At 34.7% G+C, this 13,710-nt stretch overlaps 1 protein-coding gene across 1 annotated transcript in view; it reads left to right on the forward strand.

Annotated features, from left to right (window-relative positions):
- TMEM170B (transmembrane protein 170B) overlaps window positions 1-12,112 on the forward strand; it is a 29,947-nt gene extending 17,835 nt beyond the window's left edge. Inside the window, exons 2-3 of the mRNA XM_061194828.1 lie at window positions 779-949; window positions 11,477-12,112. Of these exons, the coding sequence (XP_061050811.1) occupies window positions 779-949; window positions 11,477-11,607 (302 nt within the window). The 3' untranslated portion in view covers window positions 11,608-12,112. The remainder of the gene's footprint in view (window positions 1-778; window positions 950-11,476) is intronic.
- The last annotated feature ends 1,598 nt before the right edge of the window (window positions 12,113-13,710 follow it).

A 13,710-nucleotide genomic window follows, 5' to 3' on the forward strand; every position in this document is an offset into this window, starting at 1 on the left:
CCCATTTCCCTCTCCCCCAAGTCCTTGGCAACCACCATTCAGCCAGAAAGAGAGAGAATGAAAGGCATGCTCATCAATTGTCTGTAAACCAGGCTTCAATGAACAGTAACTGAGACTACATTGAAGAAAGAGTGATAGAGCTTGAGGAGTTCCTGCTAAGGACTAGCATATGACCTGAGACAAATAATTTAAAAAATTCTGACTGATTCTTTAGTATGTACAAGTGAGAGCCAAGAGGGAAATGGCCTGAAATTCTTAAAATCATAAAAGATAAAAATCACTGACTTATTTCTGAATTCTGAAGGTAAAGATCAGTTCACTTATTTATTGAACAGATAGTTTTTGTACTTACTGTACTTATTATTTGAATTAAGTGGTAGTTTTAAAAAATGTCTGGGCACTTAGTATAGAAGATAGAAAATTATATATCAAACAGCAGTTAATTAACTTATATAATTTATTGCAAGAGATTTGCAGACATGAGGGTTTATTAGAGAAATTAATAGATTATAGCTATATGATGGGCACATTTAGAGGAAATTAGAGGCTTTGACCTTCTGAAGTCATGGAGGGAATGATTTCCCCATCAAGCATTAGTGATGATGATAACTGTTAAAATTTATTTAGTACTACTATGTATCAAGTACCGTACTAGGCATGTTTTTAATCTGTTATCTCATTTAACCTTCTTCCAGACCATGGGTGCTCACTATTTGTTAAACTGGATTTTCTAAGATGTTTTTCAACAGAATTATTAACACTTTGCTTTTCCTTTCAGAGATGTGGTATTGGATCTTCCTCTGGGCTCTCTTCTCCTCTCTATTTGTCCATGGTGCTGCAGGAGTGTTGATGTTCGTGATGCTACAGAGGCATCGGCAGGGGAGAGTAATCTCTGTCATTGCAGTCAGCATCGGATTTCTGGCTTCCGTGACTGGAGCAATGATTACTAGTAAGTTGATTTAGTTTTAAGCACATAATTTTATATGCACTTACAGTTTTGGTAACTTTATTCTTATTGTAAATGCAACAGTGTAATCTTTCATGTAGAATATTTTTCAGCACTAACCACACTTCATCTAGAAGGTAAAGATCAGTTCACTTAATTACTGAACAGATAGTTTTGGTACTTCTGCTGTATGAATACTCATTATGTAAGGTTTTGGGGAAATGGAAAAACTTGTAGAAATTGTCAAGAGGTAAAGCAGTTCGTGGGAAAATTTATCTTATAGTGGATGTAGTTTCTGCTTTAAAGGACCTCACTATGTGGTAAGGGAGAGAGGTAGGCACACAAATATGCCAGTGATAATTGTCATTTAAAAAAAGTGAAGATATAGCTCTTAGGTCCTTGATGTCATCTGCCTGTGACTACAAAATAAAAGTGTACTTCCTTCTTTTTATAAAAGTATATTCTAAATATATTACAGATAATTTGCCTTCTTTAAAACCAGGAAATTAAAATTGGAATAAATTCTAATTTTGACATACTTAAAATATTTTTTAAGCTTTAGTTATTATTGTTTCACATAGTCTTAATTTTTAATCATTTAAATAAATTTCAGGACAAATTGGTTTATTTATATTTTAAGAACAGCTGGAAGTTTAGAAGTAGCAATTACATGTTTTTTTCCTTTTAAATTCTTGGGTTTTAAAGTTTTTAATTTTTTTATTGATGTATAGTTGATTTACAGTGTTTCAGGTATACAGCAAAGTGACTCAGTTATACATATATATGTATTCTTTTTCAAATTCTTTTCCATTGTAGGTTATTACAAGATATTGAATATAGTTCCCTGTGCCATACAGTAGGTCCTTGTTGTTTAACTATTTTATATATAGTAATGTGTATCTGTTAATACCAAATTCCAAATTTATCCCTTCCCGCCCTTTCCTCTTTGGTAAGCATAACTTTACTTTCTACATCTGTGAGTGCGTTTCTGTTTTGTAAATAAGTCTATTTGTATTGTTTTTTTTAGATTCCACATATAAGTGATATCATATGATATTTGTCTTTTTCTGTCTGACTTACTTCACTTAGTATGATGATCGCTAAGTTCATCCATGTTGCTGCAAATGGCATTATTTCATTCTTTTTTATTCTGAGTAATATTCCATTGTGTATATATACCACATCTTTATCCATTCATCTGTCCACGGACACTTAGGTTGCTTCCATGTATTGGCTCTTGTAAATAGTGCTGTAATGAACATTGGGGTACATGTATCATTTTAAATTAGAGTTTCCTCCGGATATATGCTCAGGAATGGAATTGCTGAGTCATATGGTAACTCTATTTTTAGTGTTTTAAAGAATCTCCATACTGTTCTCCATAGTGGCTGTACCAATGTACATTCCCACCAACAGTGTAGGAGAGTTTCCTTTTCTCCACACCCTCTCCAGCATTTATTATTTGTAGACTTTTTGATGATGGCCGTTCTGACTGGTGTGAGGTGATACCTCGTTATAGTTTTGATTTGCATTTCTCTAATAATTAGCAATGTTGAGCATCTTTTCGTATGCCTAATTGGCCATCTGTATATCTTCTTTGGAAAAATACCTATTTAGGTCTTCTGCCCATTTTTTGATTGGGTGGTTTGTTTTTTTGATGTTGAGCTGCATGAGCTGTTTGTATATTTTGGAAATCAATCCTTGTCGGTCGCATCGTTTGCAGATATTTTCTCCCATTCCATAGGTTGTTGTTTCATTTTGTTTATGGTTTCCTTTGCTCTGCAAAAGCTTTTAATTAGTTCCCATTTGTTTGTTTTTGCTTTTGCTTCCATTACTTTAGGAGATAGATCCAAAAAACTCTTGCTGCGATTTATGTCAAAGAGTGTTCTGCCTATGTTTTCCTGTAGGAGTTTTATAGTATCCAGTCTTACATTTAGGTCTTTAATCCGTTTTGAGTTTATTTTTGTATATGGTGCCAGAGAAGGTTCTAATTTCATTCTTTTACATGTAGCTGTCCAGTTTTCCCAGCACCACTTTTTGAATTTCTCCATTTTATATTCTTGCCTCCTCTGTCGTATGCAGATTAATTGACCATAATAGTGGTCCTTCTTAAACACAAATTATTATGACATAAATCTCCCCTGGCCTACTAGAAATTAGCCACTTTATGGTGTCCTCCAGCTGTTTGCAAGTTTTCTACTGTGCTGCCTCATGTGCATGTCTTACAGTCCTCAGGTTCACTCCCTCTGACCTTCTCCTCTTGGCGCTGTACTTAGGCCCCAACTCCAGCCTTGGGTTCTGCTGTGCTAGTTGAGCCAGAACTTAGATGCATCCTGTTGAGCCTGGAGGGGCCTCAGCCGCTTCCTTCGTGTGGTTCTGCTGGACACTGGTGCTTCTCTCTGCTGCGTGGTCTCGTCACTGCAGGTGAACAGCAGAGCTTCTGTTGCCATTCACTCTGTCCGGCTTCTGGGAGGCTAGGGCAGCTGGCTGTCACTGCTGGATCTGCTTCAAGACTCACCAACGAGGGCGTCTTCCTTTCTAAGTTCGTTCTTAGCCCCAGAGATGAGAGGAAGTCCTTTTCTTCCATGGCGCCAAGGCCTCCCTCCTTCTGTGTCCCACAGTCACCTTTTCCCAGAGTGATCAGCACGCCTTGCCTGGAGGGGAGAGCCCTGTTCCCATGTCTCTGGGTTTGTCCTGTGGCACAGATGAGACAGTCATAAAACAGTTGCGGGAAATAGGGAGTAGTCTATTTTCTCATCCTGTCTTCATTTACTATTTGGTTTTTGTGTGTTATCTTGCGTTAGGTTTTTGTTGTTGCTGCATTCAACCTGTAAATTTCTCATATGGTACTTCATTCATTTTGCCATAGGTAGAGTTTAAAACAAGCAATCGGATTTAGCTGAAGCACTGAATGTGCAGAGTGGAGTAGTAGGAAATTCAGTCGGAAAGAGCCAGATCCTCAAGGATCTTGGACGGCCAGCCAGAGTCTGGACTTTATTCTGTGGGTCATGGAAAAAATTAGGTATTTTAGAATGGGGTTGGAAAGGGGCAGAGCAATTCAATAGGAAAATTCATTTTATGGCTGAATGTAGAATATATGTGAAGAAAGAACCAAGAAGAAACTCTGAAAGAGCAGGAACCTTGTCTGTCTTCATCACTGCTGAATCTCCAACAATAAAGCAGTACCTGGAATGGAACAGATACTCAGAAAATACTGGTTGGATAGATGGATGTAGTGAGGGAGGAAGCACAGAGGAAAGGAAGGAAGAAAGTGGGGGGAGGGAAGAAGGGAGGAAAAAGGGGAAAGAAGAGGAGTTGAGGCATTAACTGTGATCTGAATTTGAGGCTAGATCTGAACTAGACTAGTGGCAGTGGGTTGGAAAAGGAGTTGGTGTCAGGACTGTGGCAAAAGGAAAAATCCAAATTAGTTGTTATTCACTGTGGTGGCATACAAAGAGACATGAAAGGGACTGCTGATGTTCTTGATGTGGGCCACTGCTATAATTGTGGAACCATAAACAGAGGAGGAAGGAAGAAGGAACAGCTTGTTCCAAGTCGAAAGTAGTATGTGTATTATATGTGTGTTTATTGGTGTAAATTATTGTGAAATTTTAAAGAGAACATGATTCTACTTCCCTAGTGATGTGTATGTATATATTACCTGCTTTCAATTCAGTCAAGAATAAAATACGCTAATGAATTTGGAAACTGCAGTGTTAATATTTAAAAATCCTTACAAATATGCCTGACACAATTTCAAGTAAAAATTTGTATCCAGGTTAACAATAAAACATATAAATTTCTTCTGGCTAATTTTTTGACCTGCAAACACTTGAATTAAGAAAACTAGCCAATGTGAATATTTAACTGCATTTATTTTCTTAATGTATTTTGTGAGTGCTAGCACAATCATAGCTGTATATTCAATTCAGCAAATGATGGCTAAATATCTGTATTCAGCAAATGATGGCTGACTGAATATAGATACATATCTATTATATTTTACTACCTCTTAGATTTTTATTTCCAGAATAGAGTGATTTTTCATTTTAGTTAGTACTGATAGTTAATACCAGAATTGGGAGGAAATGGGTTTCTCTATAATGCCATTGCTTGGCATTGTATTGCTGTCTAATTTTAGCAAGTCTGAGGGCTAAAGTGACACCTCTTTGTTGGTTTAATTTGCATTTCTCTGATTACTAATGAATTTGAACATCTCTTTTTATTCTTATCATATATTTAGATTTCTTCTCCTACAAATTGCTTCTTTAAATTCTGTGCTTTTCTTTTGGGGTTCTTGTTTTTTATTAAATGATAGATGTTTCTTAGATGTATTGGTGTCTTATTGGTTTTGAACTTTGCAAATAACTTCTCTGTCTTTTATCAGTACCTTCATCCATGATGTTGTTTATTGAGCAGAAATCCTTATTGTATATAATCAGCTTAAAGAGTCTTTTTGCCTATGGTTTATAATTTAGAATTTTATTTAAGAAGTTCTCCTCCACACCAAGGTCAAAAGATATTCTGATATATTTTCTTTTGTTAATTTTATAGTTTTACCTTTGTATTAAAGTCTTTAATTTATCCAGAGCGGGACTGAGCAAACATTTTCTTAAAAGGCCAGATAGTAACTATTTTAAATGTTGCAGGCCAGAGGGTCTGTGTCACCACTATTCTGCTCTGCCATTAGGGCATAAAAGCAGCCATAGACATTGGTAAATGAATAGGCATGGCTTTTTCCAATAAAACTTTATTTACAAAAACAGATGTCTGACATTCAGGTCGTAATTTGCCTTCTGGTCTAGAGTCTATCTTTGTGTTTGGAACTAGATAGGCTTCCAGGTGTATTATTTTTCCTCCCATGTAGTAAGTCAATTTTTACCACACCACTAAAAAAATCTATCCATTGATTCATCTTTTTTTGTGTACTGTGTTCTCAAGGTACATGGACCTGTCTTCAAATTCTGTTCTGGTTTGTTAGTCTTTTTATCTGTTCTTGCAGCAAGGCCTCATTTTTTTGTCTCTATTGTTTTGTAGTATTTCTTAATATCTGGTAGGGCTGGTCCCTCTCATTTCTTTTCTTTCTCAAAGTTAACATAACTATTCATGGACCTTTATTCTTTCATATAAACTTTAGAATATGTCTACTGAGTTCCTCAAAAAGTATAACTGTGATTTTTATGGGGATTTAATTGATTGTAGAGGTTAATTTGGGAAGAATTGACATATTAAATTAAATCCCACCCAAGAACATGTAATATATCTGCATTTGTTCAGATCATTTTCTACGTCTTTTGTTAGAGTTTAAAAGTGTTTTTTTCAGGGCTTCCCTGGTGGCGCAGTGGTTGAGAATCTGCCTGCCAATGCAGGGGACATGGGTTCGAGCCCTGGTCTGGGAAGATCCCACATTCCACGGAGCAGCTAGGTCCGTGAGCCACAATTACTGAGCTTGCGCATCTGGAGCCTGTGCTCCACAAGAGAGGCCGCGATAGTGAGAGGCCCGAGCACCGCGATGAAGAGTGGCCCCCGCTTGCCACAGCTAGAGAAAGTCCTCGCACAGAAACGAAGACCCAACACAGCCATAAATAAATAAATAAATAAATATTTAAAAAAAAAAAAGTGTTTTTTTCAATAGGAGGGTTGTATATTTTGATTAAGTTAATTCCTAAACTCTTATTATGTTATGGTTGTTGTGCATGGTATCTTTTTTAATTACGTTGTTTAGTTTTATTATATATATATATATTTTATTTATAGAGAAATGCATTTAAGTTTTTTAAGTTGAGTTTATGAGAGATTAATAACAAAGCAAAAAACTGGTTTTCTGGAAAGATAATAAGGTGAATAGATTGCTGCCGTAACTCTAAAATAGTTAAGACAGAAAAGTAAAATATGGAACAGCATAGAAGAAATAACTACAGACTCAATAATAAAGGTAGAATAAAGAATTATAAAAATGACAGTTTTGTAAACAGCTATATATTCCTAAATATAAGTTGCTAAAATTGGCATAAGAAGAAATAGAAAATATGAATACTACAATAAGTATTTTTAAACAATTGAAATGTTGAAGACCCCTCCTCCTAGAAGAAGTCCAGACTCAAATGAGGTTTACAGATGAGTTCTACCAAATTTTCAGGGAACAGTTCCTAATTTTTCCAAATTATTGCAGGAAATGGAAAGATTAAAAACTGTGGACAGCATATTTGCTGGATCAAAGTAATCTTGTTGCTAAACAAGATGAAGCCTACAGGATGGAAAAGTATAGGTTCATTTACTTTAAGAATGTTATTCTAGGAATGCAAAGATAGTTCAGTATCAGAAATGACTATGGCTGTATGCCAATAAAACATTATTTATGGACACTAAAGTTTGAATTTCATATACTTTTCATGTATCATGAAATATTATTATTCTTTTGATTTTTTTTAAACCATGTAAAAATGTAAAAACCATTCTTAGCTCACATGCTGTACAAAAACAGGTGGTGAGTCAGACTGGACCTGTGGATCATAGTTTGCTGACCCCTGATCTGATTACACAAACTGAGAATCAACACCATTAGAACCAAATCTGCCTTAACCTTTATATTTGCATTCTCTCAGGAATGTGGAGGGCAGATCAAATCACTTTTCAGTGGTCCACCTCTCTGCAGACACTTTATGTTGCTGTATATTGACATCTCTGTCCACTGGTGACTCTTCTCCTAGTCACCCTTGTCCTTGCAGGTTTACATCTGTTATTTACCTTCAGCTCAGCTCAGCAGAATTGCTTTCTCCACTTCATCTTTGCTATGCCAGTCTTCTCTAGCCCCTTAGTACTTTTGGGGTCTTTACATATTTCTAATTGATACCTTCTGCTGTTGTTCACAGTGGCAGTTCCAAACATGTTTCATTTATTTCAGGCACCCTATTACACTTCTGCCTTCTTCATTCTTGCATACATTTCACCAGGAAAATAAGGATCACAATATTTGTACTCTTTCAACTGGCTATTGTTCAGTAAAATACATCTTAACAGGAGTGAAAACTAAAGCACAAATTGGGGGAAGACATTTGTTAGCTTATATAAATGTAAAAAGATTAATATCCAAACTATATTTTAAAAAACCCTATGAATCAAATAAGAAAATGACAATCCAATAGAAAAATGGACAAAAGATTTGACAAACATTTCATAGAAGTAGAAACCCTAATGGCCAAATGTGAAGAATATGTGAGGAAAAGCTCAATGACATTAAAAATCAGGGAAACCCAAATTAATTGCAGAGATAACATCTCTTACCTGCCAGACAGACAAAAAATTTTTTTAAAGATATCAACTGCTTCTGAGGATATGGAGTAACTGGGATATAAATTGGTACAATTACTTTGGAAAACAAGTTGGCATTACCTAGTAAAGTTGAAAATGCCCATAACATAGGACTGAGCAATTCTACTTTTACCCACGTGGTAGAGAAACTCTTGATTGCGTATGTGTGCCAGAGGTCATGTTACAAGGGTGTTTACAGAAGCAGGGTTTGTCATTGTTAAGGACTAGAAACAATGTCATCCACAGTAGAATGGATAAATAAGTTGTGGTATATTCATACTTGGAATTCTATACAACAGTGTAAATGTGTGAATTACTGCTATATACAACAAGATGGATAACTTTCTGAATATAACATGGAGCTAAAAATTCCAAAATACTTACAGTATCAATTTATATAGAATTCATTTATTTAAAAAACTAAATAATAGACATCTTAGGATATAGGCAGGCGGTAAAGCTGAAGAAAAGCAAAGGAATGATAAAAACCAGATTTGGGAGGGAAAGGGATGTGATTGAGGAGAGTCCACTGGAACCTCAAATGAAATAGTAATGTTCTTTTCTTCAATTGGATGGTGGTACTTGGGAATTTGTTGTGTGTTTTTTTTTTAACAGTCTACATGTATTTTATAAATACTCCTTCATATCTGCTCAATATTTAATAGCAGCGTTTCCAAAATCATTTAATAGGCACACAAAATTGTTTTCTTTCAGATCTTTTCCATTAAGAGTTCCACTGGAACAGTCTTTTCTGACTAGTGCTTCTGGGTTGTGAAATGATATAGTGCAATGGGAGCTAGTGTAAATCTGCTTCTTTTGAAGGGAAGTTGCAACTTACAAATTGGTTCCTGATTATCTGCTGGGAGGAAAACGGTAGTTCGTTTTATTTTCTGTATAACGCTATAAATATCTCTCTTGATTTTGGAAACTGGAGTTTTACAATGGTTTTTCTCCCCTTACATTATAGGGTTGAAGATCTTATCCTCTGTTTCTTGAAAGAGTATAAAGAAAAGTGGGTTATTTGTGGTTTTGTAAGTTATTCCTCAAACAGCAAGCCTTCCAAAGTGAAATTCATTTTATTTATTTGCTTTTAAGATCTAGTTTTTTAACCCATCTGAATTTACTCTGGGGAGTGGTGTGAAGTAGGGACCTAAATTTATTTCTTCCAAGTGGCTAGCAGTTGTTCCACACCATTTATTGAATGATGAATCACTGATTGGAAATTCCTTTATCATTTACTACTGCAACAACTACTAACCAAAATTTGGAGTACATACTAGGACCAGACACTATTTTAAGCCCTTTCCAAGTATTATCTTCAAACCCACCCATTTTACAGTTGAAGAAATAAGTCACAGGGAGGTTAAGTGATTGCTCAGTGTAACACAGCTACTCATTAGTGGAGCTTGGATTTTAACCCACAAGTCTAGTTCCAAAATCCACGCTCTTAACTTTATATAAGCATGAGATGTTTGAATGAACAAATTGGCGCTTCCCAGGCAGCCTGAGCTAGTAATTGCTATGTTTTTCACCTTTTGGATCATTTTTGAAAATTTAGTGCTGGAGAAATGGAGGCCAAATTGTGGTTTTTAAAATTGAAGATAGTCATGGAAATCTAGGGTGAACCCAAAGTAAAGACAGTATTTCTCAGGCTTATTTTAACATCATTTCTGATAACAAAGAAGGCTAAGATCTTTAAAATATTTTCAGAATGTTACCCAATTCTAAAATTTGAGGATATGACTAATTATACTAGTGAAGTTTATTACTTGATAAAGTAAATGTTGGTGCTACTAGGAGTTTTATTTAGTATTGAGATAATTATCAGTTACTTTATTATTTTCTGAATTCCTTATCTCTTTTTCACTTGGTGTAAATGTGAAATGATAGAATGATTTGGAAATTTATAGCCAGACTAACCTGGATTGAAATTCCAGCTCTGTACTTACTGTATTTCCTTGGGCTAGTAATTGAAACTCTCTGAACCTCTGTTTTTTTCATCTTTAAATTAAGTAATAATACTCAGGAGTGGTATGATATTTAAGATGATAAAGTTCCTGTCAAGATACATAGTATGCTGTAAATATACTATATATTTTAATTTCCTTCTTTAAAATATGTATATGAAAGCCCTTGGCTTAAATTAATAATTTTCTTTTCCTATTTATATCTTCTATAGAGGAATATAATATTTTGAATTTAAGTGAACTATGCAGTTAATTCTTAGCTAATTTTTATGAGTAGAATTTCTATCTCAAATAATTATAATTCAGTGTCTTCAAATAATTTATTTCTGTTCTTTTTGTTTGATCATTCTAGGATACATAGACAGTTTTTTCTAGAGAAGAGTTTTAAGGCCATCTCAGCCTGTGAGATGGCATAACCATAGTTTAAATGTTTCCTCATTTTATGATTTCTGAATGTACTTTTAAAATCAGCCTCTTAGATACCACATCATTATACATACTATAGCAATAAGATGAAGTGTTGAACCAAAGCCTCGGGGCTTTGAAGCTCCTGAGATTCTCTCATTCTCAGAAATGCACGTTATCTAAAAAATTTTCCTGGAACACATGGATGTCAGGTTCATATTCCACTTCTATTAGATGTCAAGATACTCGTCTCCAAATAACTTTACAGTTGTATGCTTTATTAAAACACTTAAACCATTTTATATGGTAGATTGTGAAGTAAGTACATTAGTCAAAATTCTGATATTTTATGTGACATTTAAGAATTAATTCATTTTACTGAAAGAAATTTAAATTCCTTTAATATTAACTTTTTTCTTGAATAATTTAGAAATTATATTAAATTGTATGGTTTTCTGTATTATTATTTATAATTACCAATATATTGTGTCATATGTTTATAAGAGTGCTGATGAGGTCTGGCCGATTTAACACCCACCTGAGAGATTACAATAATGAATTACTCATTTTTTATGAACATATTTTGTGTCAAGTAAGCAGCATATACCATAAATACGTATTTTGCAGTTGAATAGAAAAGCCTGTTATTCAATTTTGTGGGTAAATGTGATATGGTAGAGTGTAACTTTTACCAATCACATGGAAACTCTTTCATAGAAAATTATAAAATGAGAATGATTGATGACTTAGTGTTTGGCTCAAATGAAAAGAGATCTTAAGTTACAGCCAGGTAGCGTGTCTCAGAATGAATGAAGGTGTTATTTGTCTCTCCCTCTTTCTCATCTAGGTGCAGCAGTCGCTGGCATTTACAGAGTGGCAGGGAAGAACATGGCCCCCTTGGAAGCACTGGTGTGGGGCGTTGGACAGACCGTACTGACATTAATCATCTCCTTTTCAAGGATCCTCGCCACACTCTGAGGTTTCTGTGGGCATGTCTTACTTCACATAAGGAAGCAGATGTACAGATTCTCTGAAAATGGCATTGTTAACAAGTGGGAATGAAATTGTACAAGAATGTGGAAGGAGCAGGTCAAAACATAAGGCCTTGAGCTGTGTGGGAAGATTGCCCTCTGGTGTTCAAGTGATTGCACTACCGCACTGCACCTTACGTGCCTCCGTCCCAGGCAAGGCGCATGACACTACGTGAAGCTACAAGAAAAAGCACCTTGTTTAGCTGCCAATCAGGTTAACACTGGCATTGAACCATCATTCTTAACAGTGTTGTGTTAAGTTACAGGGACGTTTTGAAGAATTGACATATGTGCCAAACTCTTTTCTTTTTTTAACATTGATCATGTGAAATTTGCAAGTGTAGACGTAGATGAGTGCTGTGAACATATCTGACATGAATTCAGGTGGTGTAGTGAGATTTTTGTTTTGTAACGCTAAATCCCGTATGAGTGCTGAATACCGAATCATTTAATGTGAGACAAATTATTTGATTTTTAATGTTGAACATTTCTGGGATTTAGGGCTTTCATATAAATTAGGCATTATTGTTATTTACTTTACGTGAAAAATAATACTTAATGGAAAACTGCTGAACTCTTTTAACGACTCAAAGTAGATCTATAGGGTGCATCCTTTTCACTCACTTAAGTAACACTCTTTTAATAGTTTCCCTCATACATAAACATTCTATTGATATGAAATTAAAAACTTTATGGGTCATACACATTGATTGTAGCTTGTGTGTCACAAAAGTATAATTTGAAAATTTTCTTATAAATTTTGTAAGAAATCTGAAATGCACGTTGCATTCTTGACCCTTCTAAAGAAAGTTTTTGCCATGTATCTCATGGAGAAAACATCTTTACAACTAGTATCTCAGTGGGATTATATTACTTGTTGCATATATCTTGATTTTTGACAAAACATAAGCAGTCTTTCATTCTGGAGTATTAACTATATTTAAAGAGTGGCCTAAATTAGGCTATGAAAGCAAGAAGCCTCATTTGTAGATAAGAAACATATAGGAAGAGTAATAAACTATCTTACTTTGGGTATGTGGTAGCATCATAATTTCTCTAAGTAAAAATTGGGGAATATAGTAAATAATAAAAATTTGGCAACAAATCTCAGCATATCAATACAGTATTGAATGCATATTTGAGTTATTCATTTCAGTTGTTCAGCTCTTGTTTTATGCTGTTATTTAAGTTTACTAGAATCTGTGATGACATTTATTAGAATGAAAAAATCCTTAAGAGGTTTTAAGAGGTTTTGGCAATATGTAATTGTATTTAAGAGTACAAGAAGTAAGGGCAACACAGAACCTGGTGGAATTTGTCTCCTACTGAGATTTTTTTAATACCAGATACAATTATATATATGCTAACTCAAAGGAAGAGCCAGCTGCAGAAAATATGAAGTTAAGGACAATCTAAAAAATAATCTGCATACTCTAGCCTCACTGTTTTATAATCTAATTTGGAAAACCATAAGTTTCTATTAGGTCCCATTCAAATATAAGACCTTTGTTTACCCACGGCACCTTTTCTCCACCAAAAAGCAGAATAGTGTCAACAACTCACCGATGAGGAGTTGGGGGTATTTTACCAGTATGGAAGCCAGTTTGGGGCGGCGGGGGAGTTTAGTAACACTGTGGCTTGGAAATTTGTTTTTAAAAAACCCAAGAAGCAACTATGCATTCTTAGAGATCTTTAAAGTAAATCTTAAAATTGATTCTTTTTATTATGTTCAAGCCTGAAATTGTTTTCATGTGTTCTTTATATTCCTGACATTATCCTAAATTAAATTTAGGCCTAAATCTTCCAAGTCAATTTGATTTTTCCTTTTCTGTTAGACTTGAATTGTGTTCTTCCTTTACTTTGGTTATTCTTTAAATTCTTTAAATTATTTGGTCAATAATTTAAACTGTTTGTATTCTTTGGGAGGAATTACCAGTAACATGTTGAAGTGGTTTGAGAGCTATAGAAATGAATATTTATTTTAACACACGGTTATTTCATGTTTCAGAAGGTTACCATGGTAAGGTAACATGGAACACATGGTTCAGAA

The sequence above is a fragment of the Eubalaena glacialis genome, chromosome 7, assembly GCF_028564815.1.
Source record: "Eubalaena glacialis isolate mEubGla1 chromosome 7, mEubGla1.1.hap2.+ XY, whole genome shotgun sequence".
Taxonomy (NCBI): domain Eukaryota; kingdom Metazoa; phylum Chordata; class Mammalia; order Artiodactyla; family Balaenidae; genus Eubalaena; species Eubalaena glacialis.